This window comes from Urocampus carinirostris, chromosome 16 (genome assembly GCF_059441175.1).
Source record: "Urocampus carinirostris isolate Australia breed hairy pipefish chromosome 16, RoL_Ucar_1.0, whole genome shotgun sequence".
NCBI classification, from domain to species: domain Eukaryota; kingdom Metazoa; phylum Chordata; class Actinopteri; order Syngnathiformes; family Syngnathidae; genus Urocampus; species Urocampus carinirostris.
In genome coordinates, this window is record NC_142364.1 from 4,415,513 (window position 1) to 4,443,399 (window position 27,887).

The following is a 27,887-nucleotide window of genomic DNA, read 5'->3' on the forward strand; positions in this document are numbered from 1 at the left end:
GAAGAGAGAAAGAGAAATGGAAAGACAGAATGAGAGAAAAGAGAAAAGAAAGTGCAAAGGGTATGAAGAGAGAAAGAGAAATGGAAAGACAGAATGAGAGAAAAGAGAAAAGAAAGTGCAAAGGGTATGAAGAGAGAAAGAGAAATGGAAAGACAGAATGAGAGAAAAGAGAAAAGAAAGTGCAAAGGGTATGAAGAGAGAAAGAGAAATGGAAAGACAGAATGAGAGAAAAGAGAAAAGAAAGTGCAAAGGGTATGAAGAGAGAAAGAGAAATGGAAAGACAGAATGAGAGAAAAGAGAAAAGAAAGTGCAAAGGGTATGAAGAGAGAAAGAGAAATGGAAAGACAGAATGAGAGAAAAGAGAAAAGAAAGTGCAAAGGGTATGAAGAGAGAAAGAGAAATGGAAAGACAGAATGAGAGAAAAGAGAAAAGAAAGTGCAAAGGGTATGAAGAGAGAAAGAGAAATGGAAAGACAGAATGAGAGAAAAGAGAAAAGAAAGTGCAAAGGGTATGAAGAGAGAAAGAGAAATGGAAAGACAGAATGAGAGAAAAGAAAAAAGAAAGTGCAAAAGGTATGAAGAGAGAAAGAGAAATGGAAAGACAGAATGAGAGAAAAGAGAAAAGAAAGTGCAAAGGGTATGAAGAGAGAAAGAGAAATGGAAAGACAGAATGAGAGAAAAGAGAAAAGAAAGTGCAAAGGGTATGAAGAGAGAAAGAGAAATGGAAAGACAGAATGAGAGAAAAGAGAAAAGAAAGTGCGAAGGGTATGAAGAGAGAAAGAGAAAAGGAAAAAAGGAAGTTAGAGCAAAAGAGGTTAATAGTCAGAGAGAAAGAGCAACAAAGGAAGAGAAAAAGAGAGACACAGAGAGGGAAAAAAAGGGTGGGAGAGAAAAAGAGAGACACAGAGAGGGAAAAAAGGGGTGGGAGAATGAGAGAGAGAGAGAAATAAATACAAGTACAGTGTCTGTGTGAGAGGCACCATGCTTTGGCAACATCAAGTTGACATATTTCAACCTGCAGCTTGTTTTTCTCTTGCGCTTCTCTGAGTGTTGTCTCGCAGGGCAGATTCAATCCCTTAGCGGGCCTGATCCGGCCCGCGGGCCGCCTGTTTGACACCTGTGCTCTAGAAGTATATCTAGAGTGCTCCAAGTCAACAGTGCTCAGATAATCTTTAAGAAAATTGTATGTACTTGGAAAATAGAATAGAGTTTTCTAGGTTTTGATGGTCGATGGACCCTTGTTGGAGAGGCGGGAACCACAGTACTCAAAACAAGGGATTGTATTTAATGACAAAATACGTTAAGTAGCAAACACAAACATGGATTCACAAAACAAGGAAATGTCCAAACCAGAAACAGAGACTGGAACTGGAAAATACATGGAGCAAAGTAACAAATAAAACCAGAAAGAAACAAACCTGATGAGGAAGTAAAAATGACATCCATGATGAAAATGGCAGTAGAACTGAAAAATGACAATAACTCAAAAACATGCACTGATCAAAATGTCCTATTTAATGGTGTAGGATAATTAAACACAGGTGTGTGGTAATTGGACACGCCCATGCTCAGTTCAAACCTGGGGTTGGGGCTCTCTGGTTGTAGGAGAAATGTCTTTGTTGTCATTGATAACAATGTAGTGTGCATTGTTTAAAATGAGATTAGATGTGTCATTCCCGAATAAACATGTAATTAAAAGATTTTAGAGGAAAAAATAAAATAATAAAGAATATTTAAGAATATTATGATAGATAGGTAGTGTTTTAACACTTTTCTTTCCTGAATTATGTCTCATAAAAATATTAAAACCTTGGATACACTCTTAGAGGGCCACAGTTCAAACCTGTAGTTTCCGCCTTACTTCTGATGATAAAAAAAAAAAACACAATCAAAATGTATATGAACCTCATACATTCAAATAAATACATGAATAATACTATTTAAAATAACAAATATGCTTAAAACGTCTTATTAGCTGCACCGCTTATCCTCAGTAGGGTCGCGGGGGTGCTGGAGCCCATCCCAGCAATCATCGGGCAGTGGGCAGGGGACACCCTGAAATGGTTGCCAGCCAATCGCAGGGCACACAGGGACAGACAACTCGCTCATTCACACCTAGGGACAATTTGGACCGGCCAATCCACCTGAAATGCATGTCTTTGGAATGTGGGAGGAAACCGGAGTGCCCGAAGGAAACCCACACAAGCACGGGGAGAACATACAAACTCCGCACAGGAAGTCCGGTAGCTGGATTTGAACCCACACAGGAGGTTCCCAAGACCTTAGAACTTCGCCGACCAAGACCTTAGAACTTCGCCGCACACGCGCTAACCACTGCGCCGCCGTGCTGCCCCGCTTAAAACGAGTTTTATTTGAATAATAAGCCCAAGAAAATTGTAAATAATCAAAATCAGTACAAAAAAATACATCAAGTTAATAGAACACACACACAAAAAAAACTGTATTTGTAGTCCTCTCAATGTGTATTTATAATAACCTATACGTCTCATTAAAACCTCTTTAGTGAGTGATTATTTTAGGGTTATTTGTATTCTTCAAAATACAAATTTTCAATATGATGAAGACATATTATTATGACTCAAAATTATAAAATTGTCACGACCAGCAAACAGGGTAGAACCAATCGCGTAACGTTTTCTCACAATTTTACTGAAGGAAAGAGGAAGGGCTGCGCCCACGATCCGGTGATCGCTGGACGCGGGAAGCAAGTCGCTCTCGCACTCGGATTGTGATCCGAACATGGAAGTGGATCTTCCATAGCGAGCAATGGCGGTGTAGGGGACAGAAAAACTGGTCGGTAGCCGGGACTAGGAGAGCAAGACGTGTTTGGGGTCGGAAACAAGTCGTAAGCCAGAACGGGAGAGTGGACTTAGTCTGGGACAAAAAAAAGGTCGTAACCCTGGACAGGAGAGAAGACATGGTCAGGATCAAAACAGGTCAAAGCCGGAGACAGACAGGAGCAAAAAACGGGACAGGTGGGAGTCAGGGTCGAAAAAGGCTTGCCTAGTATACACTGAGGTTCGCAGACGGACTGACAACAGGGGATTGACAGGACTGGGTTCAAATAGTGACAGGGAGCCAATCAGAACCCGCAGCGGTTGGCGCCAAATGAGCGGGCACAGGTGATTCACATGGGTAATCATAACAACATTTCAGGGTTGATAAATGCATCAGAATAATTTATTTGAACAAAAAGTCGGTGACTTTTATTTCATGCAAAATAACAATGTGATGGGTTTGCTCAATGTTCTCTGGTTGATGAATGTCAGTCAGCAAATACAGCTACAGTGGGTGCCTTACGAGTTGTGAATGGCTTTGGCGACATCCAGTTTGATGCGGGTTGTCAATCTTTGCCTTATCCTGGCATTCTTTTGTATTTTATTAGTCTTTTATTACACGTTTGTCCTAAAGTGCTCGTCTAACCTTGTTGTAAACAATGTCTAGCATGTTGTCAAGACGTGTGTATTAGGAATACAATCAAGTGTAGAACATTCTTTTAAAATGAATGAGAGAAGTTCTTTCCGGCACAGCACAAAAGTATGTTAATTTAACAAAAGGAAAAGAAAACAATAAGCTATCTGCACACAAACAGCTGTACAATACAACAATACAATATTTAACATGTGCCCAAAGGGAATAGGCTGAAGCAGAATCTTTGAAGTGCCCAATCCTGTTACATTTTTCATCATGTGAGAAAAGACTTAATGCAAATCAAAACAGGAAAAATAAAATTTTACCCCACATAGAAAAAGTTAGAAAACAAGGAAATGACATTTCCAACTACTAATAGTATCACTGGTGACTCGTACATCATATAATACCAAAAGTAAACATTGATACAGTATATTCATCTTCTTTCATGTATTATTCCTAATGCGTTTGAAATATATTTTTTCAAATTGATATGAATCTGGGAATTTTTAAGGGCCAGTATCTAAATCTTTCCGTAAATGAATAGCTTCTTGGGTGACACAATGTCTATTCAATGTTGTGTTAAAATATTGGAGCTTGATGTCTGCTCTGTATAGAAACAACTGTGGAATATGCGCTTGAAGTTGTTGCTTAAGAGCCAAAAAGAAATACACCGGTTCAAGAGTGTACTTCATTCTGGTCTGCTGTGGAATGCTCTACTCTCTGTGGAACTGTTTGAATCCAGGCTTAAAATGGTCATGCGTGGCACCTTCTCAAGGTTTCTTAATTTCTTCATGTTCAGGTTTTTGAGTTTTTCCTTGCCTTCATGTAGGTCTTAGATCAGGGGATGGTGTCATATTAGTTTGTAGTATGTACAGCCCTTTGAGACTTTTTATCTATCTATCTATCTATCTATCTATCCTGGTCATATCTCTCAGGAGGGGTGACCGACAGCAAGACAAACACATACAAAAACAAGGAAAATAAAAAAAGGGGAAAAGTAGCAAAATACACACAAATTTTTTTGGACCATGGCCAACCCAAATGCCCAAACACCCAAAGAAGTTAGGCACCCAAGTTAGTCATGCTTTCATTCCTCTAAATGAAACAGGACACAAGAGAGCGGCCATGTCACTCGGGTCAGGGTGACACAACACACTCCTCTGTTCAGCAGCAGGGCCCGACAGCTTTCACTGGTTTACCCCTGCCGCATCATACGGGTGCCCCGCCCATCCCTTAGAACGTGTCTAAACATCCTATGATCCTTTTAAAAACACCTCTCCACTCATTCCTATCGCCAAAAATTCTATACTAATAACAGGAATTTAAATTTCACTATATCTTCGAGTTTTAACATTTTGGATTTCTTAAACAGTTTGCTTGTATGTTCATTTTTCTAAATATGAATAAAATGATGACTCACAACACGTGGTAAGATTTATCTCCTGGCTTTGATCTCTTTGATCTCCGGCAAAACTAACATAAAATGCGACAGAAACACAATGATAATAAATCAAAACAGCTTGCCAACATCATTTTTGCCGTTCCATGTATTCCGTTACTCCCCAAGCCTGCACAAAATTTAGTAATTGCATTCATATTTAGTTTCTTTTGTCGTTTATTAGCATATTTGGTATTGGAGTAATCCAAAAGTAATTGAAAGTGATCCAGTTAAAGTAACCCTACCCAACCCTGGTCCTTGGGCAAGATACTGAATCCCCAAAGCCCCCAATAAGCAGGTAGGCACCTTGCATGGCTGACTCCCTATTGGTCTGTGGGTGTGTGTGTGAATGGGTAAGTGTGAAGCACATTGTAAAGCGCTTTGGGAGGTCTTCATTGACTTAAAACAGGGGTGTCAAACATGCGGCCCGGGGGCCAGATCAGGCCCACTAAGGGGTTGAATCCGGCCCGCGAAACAACGCTCAGAGAAGCGCAAGAGAAAAACGAGCTGCAGGTCGAAATATGTCCACTTGATGTTGCCAAAGCCAGGTGCCTCGAACAAAGACACTGTACTTGTATGTGTTTCCCTCCCTCTCTCTTCCTCCCTTTCCCTCTCTGTCTTTTCCTCCCTTTTCCTGGCTCTCTCGCTCTCCCTTTTCCTCTCTCTCTCTCTCCCTTTTCCTCCCTTTCTCTCTCTCTTTTCCTTCTTTTTTCTCTCTCTCTCTTTATTTTCCTCCATTTTTCTCTCTCTCTCTCTTTTCCTCCCTTTTTCTCTCTTTTTCGCTTTCATTGTCCCACCCACTCTCTTTTTCTCTCCGCTTTGTCTTATTTCTTTCTCTCTTTTTCTTTCTCTCTAATATACTAGTCCGGCCCCCGACAGAATGTTTGTTCTATCGTGTGGCCCCCGAGCTAAAATGAGTTTGACACCCCTGACTTAAAAAGTGCAATATAAATGCGGACCATTTACCCTTAAGAAAAAAATAAATTTGTACAAACATTCTTATACGCACACAATTTGAAATAATCAAAACACGTTTAAAATACGGTAAAAACGTGTAAATTGACAGGTATGTTATCGCTATAACACTGGTCAACTTGATCGGGGATTTCCACGCTACTAAATCGGTCATCCCTGTCTATTTTGGCGTCAACGGTAAGTGGGCGTGGCTTACCACTCCATATCAGGAAGAGCCTCTGTGACGTCACGGCAGCCAGCGCCCCTCACTGCTCAAGCAACTCACGCACACACTCGCGCGCACAGAGGAAGAACCGGAGACACGAAGAGGACATGGCGAAAGACGAATAAGGAGTCCCAAAACGTAGCGCCTAAACCATACTAAAGGATTTACGTCCGTGTACTATTATTTGTACTATTATTTTTTTCTACCCAAGGCGGCAATTTCTGTTTTTATTCCCCCTTCTCTTTCAACTGATATGCCTCGGTGAGCTTCTGTCTCTACTTCACCTAGCCTACAGAATTAATGTTGAGTAGCCGTCCATATTTCTCGCCCGGAATTGATGTTAAATAGCCTGCGGTAGCGTTCTCACAACCTTACCGACATGTCGGACAACCAGAGCTGGAATTCGTCCGGTTCCGAGGAGGATTCGGAGCCCAAAGAGGAGACTGGCAGCCTGGTGGGCGGCGGCGTGTTCAGAGGGGTACTTAGCAAGGTGAGCGGGTTTTCCTCACGTGACGTCATTTTTGGCGTATGCTTCATTTTTTTTTAAACAAACTTTATTAATGTCATTGTAAATTACAACACAAGTGACTAGTTATTACGCTTGGGATACGATATAAATTCGTTTTAAGACGGGGATTGCAAAGTGCAGGGTTGGGTAGGGTTACTTTAACTTGATTACTTTCAATTACTTTTGGATTGCTATACTCCAATACCAAATATGCTAATAAAAGACAAAATAAACTAAATATGAATAAGATTACTAAATTTTGTGCAGGCTTGGGAAGTAACGGAACACATGGAACGGCAAAAATGATGTTGGCAAGCTGTTTGGATTTATTATCATTTTGTTTCTGTCGCATTTTATGTTAGTTTTGCCGGAGATCAAAGAGATCAAAGCCAGAAGAGAAAACTTACCACGTGTTGTGAGACATCATTTTAGTCATATTTAGTTTCTTTTGTCTTTTATTAGCATATTTGGTATTGGAGTAATCCAAAAGTAATTGAAAGTAATCAAGTTAAAGTAACCCTACCCAACCCTGGCAAAGTGAAATAGCTGTGTAGCGGGAAATAAAAAATGTCTGGTGATTAGACATGGTCTGTACCAAGCTAAAAACATTAAAATAACCAAATAGTATATAGTAAGTACTGTATATGACTAGCATACAAACATATGACTAAATCACGTTATCAACAAATATGCATTAGCTTTCGCTCGGAAAGTGCTAGTCAACTAGCGATCCCAAGAGCCAAGAAGAAATCTGCAGGTTAGAGAGCATTTTCCATTTGGGCCCTGGTGCTGTAGAATGTTCTGCCCTCTGAGATTCGACCTGTTACCTCCGTGGAAGTGATGTCTGTGTATGGTCTGTATAGCCTTTTGAGACCATACAAATTAACATGGCTCGATTTGAAAGTAAACATTTCAATGTTTCTTAAAGGACCCGTACAGATTTTTTTTCAAACTTGTGGCCGCCATCTCCTTGCTTTGTGTTATCATTGCATCCTGAGTGTGCTCGTTCATGACTTGCAGGCCTTTTCTAACTTTCACCCTTTTCATGCTAAACTAGATAGATAGTAACTACCCAATAGAAGAAGAAAAACTTGGGGACAAAAATGGCATTACTCTCCGGCACCCCTGTCTCCGTTCCACTTACCTTATTCGTTCCGCTCCGAACAGTTTTCTCATGCTAATAGGCACAGTGGAAAATAAAGCATGAGGGCTCTTTGAACTCAGTTGAGCATTGTTAACTCATATTTCATAAAGAAAATATTTATATTTAATCTTTTTAAGAACACCTGAAACGACGCACCCCACCTTTAAATTTGGTATGATTCAATATGTGCTGGTCGAGTGGAGTAGCGGGTGGATGGAGTGGGGGGGAGAGAAGACCTCGGACTGAAATGAAAACTTATCTTACATTTTTCAAAATGTTCTTTGACTATTTCCTTGCTTTTATCAGCTCCTTATTTTTAATAAAAGTCCTTGTGGTCGATTAATTGTGGCCATGCAACATATCTGTTTGTATCCCTTCTTTGTATTTCTCAATAATTGCAAGCTTTGTTTCTATGGTGATCATTTTTGCCTATCCCATTAGAATCATTTAAAGCCTTGGGTCCGAATGAGAATACATACAGTACAGAAAATACAGTATTTCATCACCAACTCTGCAAAAAACACGAGATATACATTGACTGACTGACTGACGGGAAAAGCATTGTGGGAGGTAGTTCAGCTTCAAAGCATTTTGACATTTCCATAATGCCATGATGCATTAATCTTTTTAGAAGCTTTTGTTTATTTAATGTGTTGTTAAAAGGTACATCTGTATAAAATTAAAACAAGATATGAATTCAATAAAAGTAAACGGTGGCATGTCTTCTCTGACACATTTGGCGGAAGATTTACTCTTCAGTCACTGTATCAGCGTGTCGGAATAATTAAAAAGCCTTATCACGGAGTTTCAGATTAGTTCTAATCTTTCAAAACCACTCCTTAGTTGGATCGAATTTTATTTCTGCTATTTTTTATGAAAAACTATATAACACATGGTTGATAATGTATTATAAGTGCAAATGTTTGTAAATTTGATGATTTTTTTAAAATGAAATACAAAAATGGTTTCCTCTAGTATCCAATGAAAAAGAGACCATTTTTTGCTGTTGAACATCTTTGATACTCTTAAATAGGATTAAAGTCAAAGCTCATTATTCCCCCTTCCCCTCCATTTGGCCCCTTAGTCTGAGATTTTCCCTGTTGCGCGTTCATAATATTGTCAAACATTTGAGCTCTACGATATGGAGAACATCCCAACACTAGACTGCACTTAAAAGTTGCTATATTTTAAAATAATTCACAATCTTGAATCATCCTGCAATGGTGCAATCCAATTATAATTTTTGGGGGACAATGTGCACTGGAAGATTACCTGCACAGACAGAGAAGCTCACCTGCTCCGTGGTGGGACAGACAAAGTCCACCGTGCGTCACTGAGGCCTCTCCGGGAAGGATTAACTAGCCTGCATCTGACACACATTTATAGGCTCCTCCTTTTAGTTGGCTTGTTGACAACACAGCGATCACAATTAAGAACTTTTCATGATTCTAAATAGTTGTTGTAATAGCTGCAGTTGGTGGAATGGAGTGTGAGGTATTGCACAGAGTGAATCAAGGAAGCAAGGTTTTGGGTGCTCTGAAGAGAGTGATGAACAACAAGAGTATGAGTATGGATGTTAAGAGGGGACTGTATGAGAGTGTGATTGTGCCGACTGTGTTGTATGGTGCAGAGACTTGGAGCCTGAACGCAGATTTAAGAAGGAAGTTGAATGTTTTTGAGATGAAGTGTTTGAGGACTATGTTAGGACTGACAAGATTGGATAGACTGAGAAATGAAATTGTGAGAGACAGAACTGGAGTAGTCGTGGAACTGAGCAAGCGTGTGGGTAAGAGAGTACTCGGTTGGTTTGGACATACGGAGAGGATGGATGAGGAGCGAATGTTGAAGAGGATCTACAGAGCAGAAGTCAATGGAAGGAGACCAAGAGGAAGGCCGCGACTGACGTGGATGGATGGTGTTATGAGTGCACTTCAGGAAAGAGGTCTAAATATAACGGAAGCTAGAGCTCTTGTTGGTGATAGAAAGGTGTTGTGAAAGGATAGTGGGATTGTGGACGCGTTCTTAAGGATGGGTTGGGCACCCGTATGATGCGGCAGTGGTAAACCAGTGAAGCTGGGATGGGCTCCAGCACCCCCGCGACCCTACTGTGGATAAGTGGTGCAGATAATGGATAGATAGACGGCAGTAGCTCAGGAGGTAGAGCGCTCACCTTGGAATTAAGAGGTTGCATGATTGATTCCCAGCTCCTCCCAGTTAATGTTGAAGTGTCATTGGGCAAGATACTGAACCCTGAACACCCCCGAAGGGAAGGTACCCGCCTTGCGTGGTTGACTGCTATCTGTGTGTGAATGGGTAAGCTCGGTAGCCTAGATGGTAGGGCGTCTGCTCCGAGACTGGGAGGTCGCTGGTTCAAGCCTCGGCCGAGTCATACCTAAGACTTACTTGGTATGAAATGAAATGATCTGCATTTATATAGCGCTTTTCAAGTCAAGACTTCCCAAAGCGCTTTGCAGTGCGCTTCACATTTCCCAACAGCGGCCGTACAGCCATGTAAGGCGCTAACCTGCTTGGGGGGCATTAGGGGTTCAGTGTCTTACCCATGGACACTTCCACATGTAACACGGAAGACCCGGGATTCAAACTGACGCCCACTCATTGCCTCCCTGCTCGGCATCAAGGGTTGGAATTGGGGGGTTTGGTCAATGACTCCCAACACAGCAATTGGGTTTAAAATGGCGGCGCCCTGTTTGGCTGCGGCTGCATCGGCTCGCTACAGTTAAACTGTAGATTTCGTTCTGTGTGCATGGTTACAAAGAATGACAATGAAGTAAAATTCTATTCTATTAAAAGCGCTTTGGGAGGTCTTTAGTGACTGGTTCCGTGGTCATTTCTGTATGTCACCGCTCTAGAAAGATGTTATTGCGACTTTCAACAGAGATTATAGTCATGTAAGATGCCCCGCTCTTTCGGAAAAACGTGTCTTGCGACAATAATTGTTCTGTTTTTATTTTGATGTTCGAATAAAGTTTTCATTCATTCATTCAATAATAGACAACGGAATTCTTTGTTCCCAATTATCGATTTTTGACGACAACGCTGACTTAATGTTGAAGCCCTAATATAGCGGTGAGATGGTGTCCCTAACAATTTCATTTTCTCCCTGCAGTGGACCAACTACATCCATGGATGGCAGGACCGTTGGGTGGTGCTGAAGAACAACACACTCAGCTACTATAAGTCGCAGGATGAGACCGAGTACGGTTGCCGTGGCTCCTTATGCCTCAGCAAGGCAGTTATCACGGTGAGCCTTCACGACCACACGCTACGCGATTACCCCACACAAGCTGCTGCTTAGAAGGAGACGCCATCGGCTGGTTGCACAGATTTAAATTCCTCATTTAGGCTTGCTTAGGTCAAAAAGAATAAGGCATGATTAAAAATGTATTATTTATTTTGACCACTAACATATTGTAAAGAAAAAAAATCACATATACATGTGATAAGCATTTGAAATATGACCCTGTGCTCTGAAAGTTCTTGTTACAATTTTTTTAAAAATCCCATGCAGCTACCATATTTTCCGCACTATAAGGCTTTCAATTTTTTCAAAAGCTAACTATGGGCCTTATAGTATGGTGCGCCTCATATATAGACCAATATTGAGTCACAACCGGTCTTGCAACTACGGTAACTAGCCGCTTGGATAAAATTTAATGTATTTTTGTGAAATTGTATGTCTTTCTTTCTCTGGATTATATTTTGCAGGAAAGGCCAAACAATAGAAAAAAATCCAAGTATCTGAGTAAATTATACATAGTCACCAAACGGTTCCCATTTCCCGAATCCCTGTCGGACAATGCTAGTTATTGCTCCAGCGAAGGTCGGGGGGTCCCGTCCCTGTGCGTTGAGCCGACCAGATGAACCAGGTTTTTCCAATGCTGGCGGTCTTGTGCCAGCTGTTCTGCATCCTCTACGGCAACTCCGTGTTGTTGGAGGTCGCCCGCAACGACGTCGAGCCATCGAGTGCGGGGTTTCCCTCGTGGTCGTCTCCAGCCTGCGGCCTTTGGGTCAAACTGGAGAATGGCTCGTGTCGGATGGTCTGGTGGTAGACGAAGGACATGGCCAAACCAGCGGGTGCGGCGTTGTGCGACCAAGGAAGATGCTTGGGGCTGGCACGTGCGGGCTCTGAGCTCTTTATTGGAGACTCGCTGGGGCCACCTGATGTTCTCGATGGTTCTGAGAGCCCTGCTATCAAAACCATCGATTCTTGTGGCCAGGGTGTCGTTCAGGGGCCATGTTTCTGAGCCATAAAGCAGGATAGGGAGTACGGCGAGGTTGTAAATGCGGAGCTTCGTCTTGCGTGCGATGGTCTGGTGCCGCCAGAGTGGTTTCCAGAGAGACTGCAGAGCAGATGCTGCCAGGGCTCTTCTGCGGAGAATCTCTGGTTTTAGGTCCCCATTGTCTGTCACCATGGACCCCAGATATACAAAGCTCTTGACAGGCTCTACAATGTCGCTACCAATTTGGATGGGAGGTGGATCTGGTCCATCACCGACATACATGAACTTGGTTTTCGTCCAACTCACTTGCAGGCCAAGCCGCGCTGCCTCTTCGCTGTAAATGCCCAGAGCGTCTCTCAGCTGGCTGTAGGAAGTGCTGAGAATGATGGTGTCGTCAGCATACTCCAGGTCAGTCAGGTGGTAGTTGCCGAAAGACACTCCGGGGATGCGCTCACTAACCCTGAACATCAGATGGTCGATGATGCAATTAAAAAGGTCGGGAGCAGCCACGCAGCCTTGGCGAACGCCGCTGGAGATAGCAAACCAGTCGGAGTCAATGCCGTTGATACGGACACAGCTCTCTGCGTTGCTGTAGAGCAGCTTGAACAGGGCTATGATCTTGGGTGGTGCTCTGAGAGCTTGGAGGATGTTCCACAGTGAAGAGTGGCAGACAGTGTCAAAGGCGGCCTTCAGATCAATGAATCCGATATATAGATGGCGATCTTTACGGAATTCACGGGTCTTTTCTATCAGCAAACGGACGGCAGAGATGTGGTCCGTTGTGGAGCGGTTGGGCATAAAGCCAGCCTGCTGGGGACGGCGGCAGCTTCTGATTGCTGGAAGGGCACGGCTGAGCAAGATCCTGGTAAAAACCTTGCCCGGGATGGAGAGTAAGGTTATGCCTCTGTGGTTTCCACAGACAAGCCTGTCGCCCTTGCATTTCCAGAAGGGCAAGATGACTCCTCTGGTCCAGTCGGTGGGCAGCTGCTCCGATTCCCACACCTGGTTGAATAGGCGGGTTAGCCACTCCACCATGCCATCACCGCCGGCCTTGAGCATCTCGCCGGTAATGGCACAGATGCCGGGGGCTTTCTTGGTGTTCAGCTTCTTCAGAGCAGCTCTCACTTCCTCGGGTGTTACAGGGTCTGTGCAGCAGGTGTCGTTAGGAGGTGCTGTGCTCGCAGCCCCTAGGAGGGTGGGATCAGCCGGGATGGTGCTGTGCTGCAAGAGGAGGCTAAAGTGCTCCTTCCAGCGCTCGAGGCAGTTGGCTTCTGTCATGATGAGGTTGCCGTCTGAGTCCTTTACCAGGGCTGTCTTTATGTGTGGGCCGCTACGGGCTTGGCGTAGTAGACTGAATACGCGGCTCATGTTGTTGTTGTTGGCCGCGGACTCAAGCTGTTGGGCTTCTGCCTGCCAAAACCTCTCCCTATCTTCAGCAATGGCCACATTGCGCAGGCGATTCAGTCTCCGATACTCTGTGAGGTCGCCTCGGAGTCGGGCCTCACGCCGCTGGTCTATGATGTTTAGTGTCCTCTCTGATATCCAGGGCTTTCTCGGGGAGGATCGCGGGCGTCCGAGGACATTGTGAGCAGACTGGAGGACACTTTCCTTGAAGGCCGCCCAGTCTGTCAGCTTGTCAGGAGCCAGGGTATCAAGAGAGCGGCGGATGGAGCAACTGAAGTCTCTGGCGATGTTGGGGTCGCTGAGTCGGGAGGAGTCGAGGCGAGGCAGAGTCTTGTGCTGGTTGGCTCGGAGCTTTAGCTTGAGCTGGGCCACCAGCAGACGATGGTCTGTGTTGCCAAGCTGTGCTCCTCTGAACACCCGGCAGTTGGTTACAAACGACTTCCAGCGTCGTGATATCAGGATGTGGTCCAATGCCTTCCTGGTTCTGCCATCTGGGCTGTACCACGTCCAGTGATGGATGCATTTCCGGGGAAACCAGGTGTCAGCAACACAAAGGTTGTTTTGGTGGCAGAGGAGGAGGAGGCGGTTGCCATTGTCGTTTGTTGTGCTGTCAACGAAGGTGGTGCCGACAGGTGAGCCGGGGGACCGATCATTGCTGGATAGAGTGGCGTTGGCATCAGTGAGGATGATGGTGACGTCGTGTGGTGGGGCTTGGTTGACAGCCTGGTGGAGTTGGTCAAAGAACGCGTCCTTCGCATCCTCATCAGCGACATCGGTGGGGGCGTAGGCGACGATCACTGTCATCTTGCCGTGATGGTGGAGGAATCGAGCAGACAGTAGTCTGTCGCTTATTGGTGTCAATGCTGACTCAGCTTAATGAGCCAGTCTTAAGACTGTTTCGCCTGTTGTTTCACCGATACACGAGTTCCAAATAAATGTCCCGTGCTCCACCCTAGGCCAACATAATGTCTTCATCACCAAATATCCTGAGAAGGGAGCGTGTTTTCGTTCAGCGATTCTCCCCCTACTAAAACTTTTTGATTCGTCCTTATTTGACACCACCAAGATTCGTGCATTATTTTTACCCTGTCAAATAGGATTGCATCATTTACCAACAACAACTTTAATTAGTCACTGTTGTGAGGTACTAGACAATGGTTTTGTTACCTTTGAGTGTATTTGCAAAGCTGTGACCCTCCCTGAAGTCAATATTAACCCACACAATGTAAGAACGCTCCTCTGCCAGCCCTCATTCCAGCGCAAATACACCCAAGCGGAGATAAGAATGCTCTGCTACCTCTCTGTTATCTGTTCTTGCTCAACTAAACATACTAATCAAGGGTGACATAGTCATGGGTCTCCCTCATCAAAGGCGCTGTTGGTGCAGGCGGAAGGAGTGTTCGAAAGACAATGTTGCCACAGGCAGGAAATGTAACTCGTGCCTTTTTTTTTTAAAGTTCAGTAGACATGAAGCAGGACAAATGATCACATTATCCTTTGCTTCATGTTAACTTCCTTCTCGTTTTCATGGTCAACATGTGCTCTGCGTAGAGTCATTTGGGGTTTGTTGTCTTTTAAACACATTTACTGCCATCTTTTGCATAGACTATAGTGATCTATGGATCATCATCACAGTTTCTAAGGCAGGTAGCTCTCACAAAACACCTGGGTGGTCTGTGAATCAGTTCTGAATGAAGCTCACATGATTTTTCTGCTAAATATAAAAGTAAACCAATCAAAAGATGCATTTAAAATGTCTGATTTTGGTGATCACTGTTTCCTGACTGACTATTCTATCTATCTAGCTATCTACCCTGGTCATATCCCCCAAGAGGGGTGACTGACAGCAAGACAAACACATAAAAAAACAAAGAAAACAAAAAACGGGAAAAGTATCAAAAAACACACACAAATTTTTTTGGGACCATGGCCAACCCAAATGCCCAAAAACCCAAACAAGTTAAGCACCTCGGCACCCAAGTCGGTCATGCTTTCGTCCCTCCAGATAAAACGGGACACAAGAAAGTGGCCATGTCACTCGGGTCAGGGTGGCACAACACACTCTTATGTTCAGCACCAGGGCCCGACAGCTTTCACTGGTTTACCCCTGCCGCATCATACAGGTGCCCTGCCCATCCCCTTCTAAACATCCCACTATCCTTTCACAACACCTCTCCACTCATTCGTATCACCAACAAGAGTGACATAAATCATTAATAGGATCAGCACCTTTACAAAAGAGATTATTTTAATAATCCATCTAAATACAGCTTTTTAGAATCAGCCTATCAATTAGACTCTTATATTTAATCCCCTGGTGCCCGTTTACAATGAAGACGTTCGTGTGGCTGGTCCACCAAGGCTATTTCGTCCTGCTCCTTATGATCCGAACCTAGTATTAACCTGTTAATATAATCATAACTACGTATTAGTGACATTATTTAATTCAGAAATTAACTTATAACTTGTATCAGTGTCATAGTAGTTAAAAAAGTCAGTGACCCGAGTGTTAAGGGTTCAGCTATGGTAAAGAGGTGAGCCATAAATAGATAATGTTTAATAGTCAATGAAAAAAATGCACCGCCGGGTATTAGTTTTATATTTCCAGCTTTAGAAATTTCAGGAGAATATTAAAGCACCAACATATTTCATAATTCTTCTAGTTATTAAATAAAAGTTACAAGCCAAATTTCATAAAGACATCCAAACTTTTGAATTACATTATTTTCTTTATTTCTCAATAATAATTAAAAAGAAATATAATTTATATTTATTTTTAAATACAGTATTACAAATACTCTAAAAGCTTATCAAAGTTGTGTCTTGATCTCACCAACTCAATCTCAGACATTTTGTCTCCTGTGGTTTTGTATCTCCTCTCATTCCTATAAGCACTCTTCCCACTGAATTTATGTATCAGGGTTCACTCCAGCCAGGTTAAGAATGGAAAAATCCATAAAACGCAATCCTAACGCCGTCACTCACTTTGTAAAGATCAATAACACATGCAGTGATTTAAACACCTTTACGTTGAATTATGCACGACATGCAATGTGTTGTGTATGCCGATCTTTTAACACGCACATCCAGAGCAGCTGTATTTCTTCGCGCAGCGATGTGACCGAGCTACGAGCAGGTTGTCACTTCCCCCCACTCACGTGTGTTTATTCAGCTTTTCCTTTCATGTCTGATCATGTGTGCTCTATAACTGATGGTTATCGCAAGCCAGGCAGGAATCACAATATTTTCCTGATTGTTCCTGCAGCCTCACGAGTTTGACGAGTGCAGACTGGACATCAGCGTCAATGACAGCGTGTGGTACCTGAGGGCCCAAGACCCTGAGCGAAGACGCATGTGGATCGACTCGATCGAGATGCACAGGGTCAGTGAAAAAGAAAGCACTTTTTTTTAACTATAGGGCGCACCTGATTATAAGCCGCACCCACCACATTTTAAGAGGATAACTGCTTTTGTACTTACACAAGCCGCACGCGCCCACATTAAAACATGTAACACAATAACAAAAGTAACCCAAACCCGACTTTAAGTCCCGTGATTGTAACTGAATATAAAGTACACAATCCAAAAACCACAGCCGGCAAAATGAACGGAATATGATACCGGTACTTAAGGTTTGATGCAGACCTGCAGAGTCCGGGTCCCGTTGAAAGTAATCCAAGGAAAAAAGTGTATATTTCCAAAGGTAAGGGTGGGAAAAATATATATCCACTATTGTCCGCCGCGTTCACAAACACGTCTCACCTTTACTCCACTTCCCGTCAGCCCGCGTTTGTTCCGCCCCTTCTTTCTCATTTGCCCGTGCAAAGCATATCAAAATAAGTTTCTAAAATAAATAATAATAAATACATTACAAAAATATACAGTTGCAAATACATATTATACATGGTTACACATACTTACAAAGAAAGACGGTACACCGAGCGAGTTTTCAAAGCTTTAATAATAATAATATAACTTTCATCCTAAACGGTGCCTGTGACAGGTAGCAACACGCTACTAGAAACACGCTCGCATGACGGTGAACGGGTCTGTTAAAAAAATACACCGTTCTTGTAAAATTCACGGTAAACCATCCTCATCTTCCTCCATATAACTGACGCCATCAAAGTCGTCTTCCTCAGAATCGGAAAGAAACTTTGTCATATTGACGTCGTCCCACGCCCCCTTATTCCAAAACATGCTCGCAAAGTAAAGTTTACGTGCAATAGCTCTGATTCCTTCTTATCGGATTGCTCGATTGCTTTTAGCTTGAAAGCTGCGTCATGAGCCTTTCTTTCTGCAAGTTGCATGATGAGGGTAAGTTTACGCTAATTTAATTTGTGCACTAGCTAAGAAGTTGCAGTCTTCCTCGGCGCACATATTCCAGCGGTCTAAATCTTACCTTTTGTACTCGAGCGCCACTGGCAGAAAAATTACATAAATTGGCCGCATCACTGAATAAGCCGCAGGCTTGAACGTTTGGGAAAAAAGTAGCGGCTTATAGTCCGGAATTTACGGTTTTGTTTTTGTTAACCCTATGTTGGGAAAAAGGTCAATTATATCAATTTGCACTGCAATCATGGTGGATAATGATGCACGCTAGGAAAAATCTTAAAACAAATCACCCAATTCATTTAACAGGTTATGCATTTGAAACTCAGTGTTTCAAACATGTCAAAGAGAGGACAACCAGGCTATTATTTTCATACTTCCGCAAATGGCTTGTTCAGAAATGTGCGTGGTACTAACACATGGCAGAGTAAAAATGGTTTACCGCGGCTAGTCTTTATGACCTGCTCTTTGAATGTCACAACACTCTGCCACTTAATTTATGCTATCCCAAATGTTTTCAGAATGTGTCCTGCGTTGCCAAAACAATTCAGGCACTACCATAACACTGCTCTTTATGTGCATGCAATTATTTAGTCTGAAGGCGATTGAATTATATACTATTCGTCACTCACAAGGTTCTATAAGTGACATAATTGTCTAAACTGAAATCCATAGTTTTGGAAATTGAATTTGTATATGGCGGCATGGCGGCGCAGTGGTTAGCGCGTCTCCGGCACAGTTCTGAGGTCATGAGATTGAAACTCCTGTGTGGAGTTTGCATGTTCTCCCCGTGCTTGCGTGGGTTTCCTCCGGGCACTCCGGTTTCTTCCCACATTCCAATAACATGCACGTCAGGTTAATTAGCTGGTCCAAATTGTCCCTAGGTGTGAATGAGCAAGTGAGTGGATAGCAACCACTACAGGGTGTCACCTGCCCACTGCCAAAAGATAGCTGGGAATGGCTCCAGCACCCCCGTGACCCTACTGAGGATAAGCGGTGCAGATAATGGATGAATGTATGGAGGAATTTATATATTTTTGTATAAATATTAATTGACTGCAATTGTTAATGCAAAGTGTTTCCTGGCTCAAATGAAGGCACAGGTAGTACCTTCGAAATTTGATATGAACGAGTATCAATACCTGGAATCGTGTCGATAGTGGCCCAATACTCGCAGCCATTGCCAATTTCTGAATTGGAAAAGAAAAAAAGACTGATTTTGTGAAATCTAAAAGATTATTATATGTTTGTATAGTGAGTGAAGTAATATATTATAATACTATCTCTTTTTTTGGTAGGTAATTTATTGCATACATGGTATCAACATTAAGTATCAGTTTTGGTCATCAATCAAGCACTTCTCATTTACATTGACATTGGACCATGTTGAGAATTAGACTGCGACCATGGATGAAATATTACCAGTTATCATGTTTTTACAAGTGTTTTAAATTAAATTGTCTTTATTGTCAATAATAATTACGTCGCAAACTTCGTTTGCAACGAAATTAAACGTAATACTCCAGGTTAAATACTTAATTCAGGAATAAAAGAGAGACATAAGATAATGGACAAGCTAGTGCGAGGAGACTTGCCTACATTGTAATTATAGTGCAACGAAAAAAAATAGTGAATCATAACAATAGTGTAATGAAACATTTAACAGCAACAACAACAAAAAATCCCTAATAAGTTGATCCATAAGAAATGAGAACTCAGTCTTCAATGCAACTAGCAACCTAAATATTTTTCAGTTTTTAGCACTTGTTTAGGGTGGTAATGGCCCTGGGTAGAAAAAATCTGAGTATCTTTTGATGTTTTGGTGTGCACGGTCATTAATTATTTGGAAGACGTCTAAAGGAGGTAATAAACATTTTAAAATGTGTGAGAGTTTTAATTCTAGAACATTTTGGGCAAATGTAAAGATAAAAAAATAAACTGACAAAAATAGGAATTTCTGTACGATAAGAGCCTACAAAAATGTCACATCACTTTCCAAAATTTTGTATAAGTGGAAACTGTTGATTATTATGCATTTTTTTGTCAATTGTAGATATCATAACAATTGTTGTAAAACACATGTTTTTGTGTAAAATTACTTTTTATTATTTTGAAGAACTATTTGCAGATCTTTTTCTTTTTTTTCCGTACTTAAATGTTTAACATTGTATTGTTTACCTTATTTACAATTGACTTAATTGTGCAAATGAAAGATATTGCAGTCGTGGGGTTGACTTGTTACAGTTTTAAGTGTAATATTCCGGTTGTGAATAGTTTTTATACTTAATATTAGAGGTGAAAACTTCATATTTTTCTTGTTGATAGTTTTTATTGTATATTTTTCGCCAACTGGAGTGCAGCTGTAATCCTGTTGTAGCAATACAATGATAATTAAGGGGATTCTGATCCTGGCAATAGCTAGCGAGTGGGTTTTTTCTTCTTTGGAATTTTCGGTGCACTGTAATTGAAACAATGCTCTCAATGGAGCAACACTGAAACCGGCATTTAAAATCGAAAGCTGCCAATAATGAACACAGAACGAGCTGTGCGCTGGTTTGGGCCATCTAGCAATTTGAAGTACGGGTAAAACTCTGACTGTGTTGGCCAATTGCAGGGTTAAATTGGAAGTCTGGGTCAGACATTTTGTACTGAGCAGCCAGGACAGAGGGAAAAACATGTTGATCCATGCACCATGTGACTTCAATTATGGACAAAGTGTGTTGTTGTTTTTTTAATCTCGTTTCGCACTACAACATTTTTGCCCTAGCCTCAAATATTCGACGAATGCTACGGCGATGTAGCAAACGAGTGCGAAAGGGGAGAGTGGATGAGATCCAGAAAAAGCCATATGTGGTTTACTTGAACGGAATTTGGAAAACCCCCTTCAAAGCGCCCCACACCCATCTCTTGAGAGCTTCACAGGGGCGTGACTCACCCTCGTGCTCATCCACTAAACACGCATTTTCGTTGTCATTCCATCCACAATGAGTCACCACCTCCCCCTTCCCCCTTACCCTAAACCAGGGGTATTCACTGTTCTCTTGTTAAAAAATCTCGAGGCACACAGTCCGTTTAAAATGTTTAAAATTGTGTTCCCAGCACTAGCTTTTTTTAAGCTTAACTAAAGAGGTCACCTGAAAATAGAGTTTAAAGGTTTTCCTTGTTTCATTTTGGTTCTCAATTTGACTGTAATATTGGATTTGACTGTGTTTTTTTTACCTTTTTACAACATTTTGAAAAATGGGTGTTTATTTTGTTTTTGTTTTTTTTTTGTGGATAAAAATTGCTACACATCAAATGTATTTTTTTCCGTTTTTGTATCGTAAGTCCTAATATGATATATTTGGATAAGATAGATAGATAGATAGATAGATAATTTATTCATCCCCGTAGGGAAATTCACACTTGCAGTAGTACCCTTGTGTTGAAAAATAAAATAAAAAAATAAAGATATAGAATACAAAAATAGCCAATATAAAGTTTTGCTATAGAGTATTTAAATAGTGCTTTGGAAAATACACACTGTCATATAATAGGGTAATATGCAAATGTGGGGGTGGGGTTTAATGTGGGTTTTTACTCCCCGGGTGGAGTTAAAGAGCCTCATGGCATGAGGAAGAAATGATCTCCTTAGTCTGTCCCTAGGTGTTAGGAAAAGCGTATCTTCCATATTTGCAGGTGTATAGCACATATGTTTATGTAAATTTGTTTACCCTGCCCACTGCCCGAAGATAGCTGGGATGGTCTCCAGCACCCCCGCGGCCCTACTGAGGATAAGTGGTGCAGCTAATGGATGGATGTTTATTGACACTTGTTTTTTTTATTATTTTATAACATAGAATATTCTGTTGTTTTGTGCACTTTCTTTGTCTGTCCAAAACTTCAATATTTTGATAATGAGGACATTAAAAATGTATTTAAGAAATCCGAATAATTGAACTATTAAAAAAAAAAAATCGACCTCTTCGTTTATGAAAATAATCGCTAGGTGCAGCCCTAGAAATCTTTCGCGGTAGTATTCCTGTATTGAAGTGTTTTTGGCCTGGACAGGGATGGGCGCCACCAGGCTGGCAGTGTTCTGGTTTGCCCACGTCCCTGCGTCCTGGACGCATCATTTTTGCTGGGGACGCATCGTCTCAAATCAACGTGCGTCCCCGGGACACAACTTTTTTGACACAAAATTGTCATTCTTACCCGATTACATTTTTTTTTTAAACAAAGATTTACCGCACTCCAAACTTTTCGTCAGGCAGATCCGGCAGATGTTGTTTTGGTCTCGCGGTTCGAGTTTTCGTCTGCACGCCGATCTCGAGTTGTGTAGTGAAAAGTCCGTCTCTTTTTAGAGAACCGGCTTTTTCGGCTCAACTCATTCATGAAAGCCGACTCTCAAACGGCTCACTTGCTTTGATGCATTATAATACGAATGATGATGTTGTATAAAGAAGTTAAGAAACAAAGGAAGTATAAAAGGAGAAAATGAAAAAAAAGACAGGTTTGTGGTTATCAAACCAACAATAATTTGATGCAGAAAATGAATTAATAATTTGATGATTAAAATTAATAATAATAATAATAATAATTTCCTTGTATTGTCATTCTGTGTAACAATGTACACAGAACGAAATGTCGATTGCATCTGACCCGATGCAGCCGCAGCCAAGAGAGGGCGCCGCCGACCACTTTTTAAGTCTTAGGAATGACTCGGCCGGGGCGCGAACCCGAACCTCCCAGTCTCAAAGCGGGCGCCTTACCATCGAATGAATACATAGATTTTTATTATATATTTGTCACCCATTTACAATTTCAACCTGGATAACACAAAATTTTAGGGGACCCATAAATCTCTGTTGGGACCCATAGATTTTTGAGCATGCGAGTCCCCGGGACGCATCACTTTTCAGAGGTAAAATGAACACTGCTGGCTGTACTTGCCCAATACACACCACAGGGAATGGTGCCCCTACGGTTCTAGTTTCACGGCAAACTCGTGTGCCCTGGCAGACTGGCTGAAAAACACTGCCCTAAACTACAGCCTGGATTGCTTTAGTCTCCCTGGAAACACAACACGAGCTTGATGATGTAATTGTTGGGATTCCGCCTGGTGCAGTATATTAGCGCCTCCGTGCCATCAGACGATAAAGTAACACAAGAATCAGTTCTGCAATCGACTTCCCTTTATTTGTGTGTGTTTTCCTTACCCACCCAAAACAGCACGTGAGGCATCTAGGTGCACGAGCACTCGTCACATCTGAGCTGATTAATGGGCGCGTGCACGCCAGGCTCTAGAGACAGAAATCCAACAGCTGAGCTACTTCTGGTCAATGACCGATAGTAACCTTCTTGCCAGACTGGAGGGTACTAGATGTCTGTGTGCTGCCCCCTGGCGGCGATGTGAGAAACTGGGCTATGTTTGATGCCATGGTTACAAAGACATTTTCTTTGGAAAAAATGTAACTAAGACCCCAAAAAAGTACAAAGACTGATTAAAAAACAACATATTCTTAACATGCACGGGATGAGATGGGATTCACTATTATCATTATTTTGAATATGGTCTTGTCCAATCAAGTCATGTTTATTGTACAGTCCTTCATCACAAAAAAAGTCTTAAACGGCTGCACAGACCACCATTACACCAACCCTTGATCTGAAACCTCCATGAGGGCAAGGAAACATGAAAAAGCTCCGCATGAGGAGAATGAAGAAACCCTGAGAATAAGTGCAATAACATTTAGCAGCAGCTATTTAAAAAAACGCAATATAATTCACAAGGTATATATTTTCAGTTTCGAGCAATAGTATATATTTTTGGAATAGAATATAGAATAGATTATACCTTTGTTATTGTTACAAAATGGGTTAACATATTGTGACAACGAAATTGGGCATGACACTCCAGTGTCACACACTCACAGTGAGGTAAAGAAACCAAGAAGATAAGGAACAGAGAAGATACGGTTATAAAACAAGGAGGATAAGGTTCTAGTTATAATTTACACAATATTTACACAAAGAAATGACGGCATGTAGGATGTTACATACAGTTGGTAAGGGTTTGTGCAATATGCATTTGGTGCAAAAATAGTCAACATAGTGCAAAAAAAAAATAGTCAACATTGTGCAAGGTGAGCCGTAAACATTGTGCAAGAAACATAGACATGAGTACCATTTTACGTTCGTATGAGGTAGTGTGTTTGCAAGAGTTTTCAGTTTTTTGTGCGGTGTGTGTTTAGGGTGGTAATGGCTCTGGGGAAGAAACTGTCTCTGAGTCTTGTTTGTTTTTGTTTTGTGTGATCGATTTACTGGAGAGACATGTGAAGCCGCTGCACTCGCGCGCGCCGCCATCTTAGAAATAGACTTTCCATTTAAATTTTCTGTTTCATTTAGCAATAATGAACAATAAATAACAAATCATCATGTAATAACTGCTATTTTTATGATGTCACAACGATGTAATGAACAAAAGTAGTTCCAGTTAACTTCTAAAACATCTGATTGATATACAGCAAATTTATAATGATATAATATAATAATAATAATAATAATAATAATAATTTCCTTGTATTGTCATTCTGTGTAACAATGTACACAGAACGAAATGTCGATTGCATCTGACCCGATGCAGCCGCAGCCAAGAGAGGGCGCCGCCGACCACTTTTTAAGTCTTAGGAATGACTCGGCCGGGGCGCGAACCCGAACCTCCCAGTCTCAAAGCGGGCGCCTTACCTAGTATTTAAAGACATTGACCATTTCAATGACCTCAATCGCTAGCTAGAAATTTCCTAAAAAAATCACATCAGGGAACATGCTTTAGCCTATTTGGAAAAAAACAAATACCTCCATTTGTAGTAAAAATACATCAAAATTAAGTATTTTTGCCCTTTATAACAAAATGGTTGCCTATTATAACAGTATAATAAGCAACCCAATGGACCTGGGCACTAGCGGCCGGAGAACAATAACTATTGGAGCAAATGTATGCAAGACTTTAACGTATTCTCTTCACCAGGCTGATCCTGGCTACGGTTCCGAGTCCAGCCTGCGCCGACATGGATCTATGCTGTCGCTCACTTCGGCCACCAGCGGCTACTCTGCTACCTCCACTTCCTCCTTCAAGGTGATAATTTCAACCATTATTAATTAGCCTTCACTCTTATTTACCGTAGACTTTTTGAGATGAGCACTGTTGGGCACATTACTGACAAACAGTAATTATGTATTTTTACTCGATAAAGCTCAAAACAGTCATTTTTGTTAATATTTTTGCTAGATTCAGCTCATAACAGTCATTTTTGTGTATATTTCTGCATTTTTTTGCTCGATTAAGCTCAAAACAGTCATTTTTGTGTATATTTTTGCTCGATTGGGCTCAAAACAGTCATTTTTGTGTTTATTTCTGCATTTTTTTGCTCGATTAAGCTCAAAACAGTCATTTTTGTGTATATTTTTGCTAGATTGGGCTCAAAACAGTCATTTTTGTGTATATTTCTGCATTTTTTTGCTCGATTAAGCTCAAAACAGTCATTTTTGTGCATTTTTTTGCTCGATTGGGCTCAAAACAGTCATTTTTGTGTATATTTTTGCTCGATTGGGCTCAAAACAGTCATATAGGTAGTACTCCGAAAGTAACTACAGTATCTAGTTACAAATTACCGTGTATACACTCTCATAGAAACCAGCTCCTTAAAATCCTTAAAAATAGCCACATAATAAAAGAAATCGAAGAAAACGTGTTCACCAAACTAGAAGCAGTGAAACCTTATTTTTTTCCTGACTTGTGCAATGTTGAGAGTTTGCAAATGAACTCTTTGCCGAGACACTCCATATCAATTTGTTTGAAGATCTCCTTCTCCATTTCTGGATGTTGGCAAATTCTGTGTACATTGTTACAAAGAATGACAATACAAGTAAATTATTATTATTATTATTATTATAAGTTTTCCTTTTTTTTACCAGGAATTTTGTTTTGCAAAAATAATTTTACAAATTATAAGACCAAAATAAAGCACACTATTACCGTATATTATGTGCTTTTTGTCATATTGATTGAGTTGGTTTGTTGTTGCTGTATGAGCCACGTCTCCCTCCCCACGCCCGGCCTAGAATTTGTTACTGGTGACATAAAACCGAATATGCGCACATAAGATGACCCTTGATTTGAGTATTTTTTTTTTTAGTTGTAATTTTGGCTACTTACGAACAAGATTCGATGATCGTTCGTAAGTTGAATTTGTTGGTAAGTTGCTTCAGTGCGATATTTTGTATGGAATGTTAGTTTAAGGTTTATACAAGTATCTTTAAGGCTTGTATAGGGAACCTGTATTGTTTTTTACTAAAAAAATGAACATTTAATAAAATAAAAAGCTCTATAAAGATAAATGAAGATACCTTTATCTTACTCTTGGAAGATGAGCTTCAAGAGTTAGACGACTTCCGCCTCCGTGGTAGAAAGTAACTGAAAAAAAGCGATCCACCATTTTCTCAACCGCATCAAGCTTTCTTATTCCACTTTCATTTCAAATGAAACGGCTCGCCTCTTCTTTACACTTTACACCAACCATATCGAGTGGATGCAACATAAAAATGTCAAAGTTCTTAGCGCGCTGGAGATACAGTATCGTATGTTTACACACAAACTAGGAAGAGGAAGCCAGATTTCTTCGGGGTGGATTCTGCGTGAGCGCTCACAGCGCCACACGCCGGTAGCAGTGGAAAGAAGCACTACAGTACTATCCTGTACCTGGAAAAAAGGCGCACAATAACAAATCTAACTTAGAGCAATGTCCAAGTATTTTTCGACATCCCGAAAAAAATGTTCGTATCTATGGTTTTTCATAACTCGGATGTTCGTAAGTAGGGTAGCGTCTGTATGTACAGAATGAAGAATATCTGCATGAGAAATTCAGCGTTGTCTTGCTAAGCTTGGGACGGCGCCACCACAACTGTATATAGTTGTACTTTGTAGGTAGATATACACGCCCACCTCTAATAATAATAATATAATAATTTCCTTTGTATTGTCATTCTTTGTAACAATGTACACAGAACGAAATGTCGATACACCTGACCCGTTGTAGCGAGCCGATGCAGCCGCAGCCAACAGAGGGCGCCGCCATTTTACCAATGTTATAAGTCTTAGGTATGACTCGGCCGAGGCGCGAACCAGCGACCTCCCAGTCTCAAAGCGGGCCATCTATGCTACTGAGCTGGTATATAATAATAATTTCCTTTGTATTGTCATTCTTTGTAACAATGTACACAGAACGAAATGTCGATACACCTGACCCGTTGTAGCGAGCCGATGCAGCCGCAGCCAACAGAGGGCGCCGCCATTTACCAATGTTATAAGTCTTAGGTATGACTATGACTCGGCCGAGGCGCGAACCAGCGACCTCCCAGTCTCAAAGCGGGCACACTACCATCTAGGCTACTGAGCTGGTCTGTTTATCCTTGCAGATTGGGAATTTTATGTAGAATATGAGTGATGCAGAGTTATTTGACAGAGAAGATAGTAATTAATTAGCTGCATTTACAAGAATTGAGTTACTACATGTGTTACAGTACTCATTACCGAGAAAAGTGAGTAATTCATTTTTGGCGTGTTAGTTTTAACCCCGGAAATTCATTTTTCGATTCTAAGACGACTGCTTTGTTTCTAGAAGGGTTACAGCCTGAGGGAGAAACTGGCGGAGATGGAAACCTTCCGAGACATCCTTTGCCGGCAGGTGGACACGCTGCAGAGGTACTTTGACGGCTGTGCGGACGGAGTGTCCAAGGACGAACTGCAGAGGGACAAAAGTAAGATGACGTCCATAGAGGTCAACGATCTAAGGCTGAGAAACGATATAAAGCATAGAAATGTTCCAGAACACAAGCTGGGGAACAGTCTTCTGTTTAATTCTGTTTCAAGTCAAATCATGTTTATTTGTATAGCCCTTAATCACAAAGACTCTCATTTCGTGTATTTCTTCTATATTTTTATAAAAAATAAATGCATTCTCTTATTAGAGAAACTAAACTATAGGAAGCTTAACGTATTCTATAGCATATGAATAACCTATATTTTTTTGTTGACAATATAAGGTCAATAAAGTATCTATCTATCTATCTATCTATCTCTATCTATCTATCAAAGGGGATGGTGTCATAATAGTCTGTAGTTTGCAATAGTCTTTGATCTGGTGCAGCCTTTTGAATCTCTTTGTG

The 27,887-nt window shown here is 41.4% G+C and overlaps 2 protein-coding genes across 4 annotated transcripts in view; one reads left to right on the forward strand and one right to left on the reverse strand.

Moving 5' to 3' along the window:
* Nucleotides 1–27,887, reverse strand: part of LOC148350009 (uncharacterized) — a 68,654-nt gene that overhangs the window by 15,176 nt on the left and 25,591 nt on the right. The gene's annotated exons all lie outside the window — the stretch shown is intronic.
* Nucleotides 6,092–27,887, forward strand: part of LOC148350010 (ceramide transfer protein-like) — a 37,933-nt gene continuing 16,137 nt past the window's right edge. For 2 of the 3 annotated variants that reach the window (XM_088320283.1, XM_088320284.1), the window contains exons 1-5: nucleotides 6,092–6,542; nucleotides 10,832–10,966; nucleotides 16,615–16,731; nucleotides 24,691–24,798; nucleotides 27,341–27,479. In XM_088320283.1, the coding sequence (XP_088176409.1) occupies nucleotides 6,432–6,542; nucleotides 10,832–10,966; nucleotides 16,615–16,731; nucleotides 24,691–24,798; nucleotides 27,341–27,479 (610 nt within the window). In that variant the 5' untranslated portion in view covers nucleotides 6,092–6,431. The remainder of the gene's footprint in view (nucleotides 6,543–10,831; nucleotides 10,967–16,614; nucleotides 16,732–24,690; nucleotides 24,799–27,340; nucleotides 27,480–27,887) is intronic. The other variant, XM_088320285.1, reaches the window with a different exon arrangement.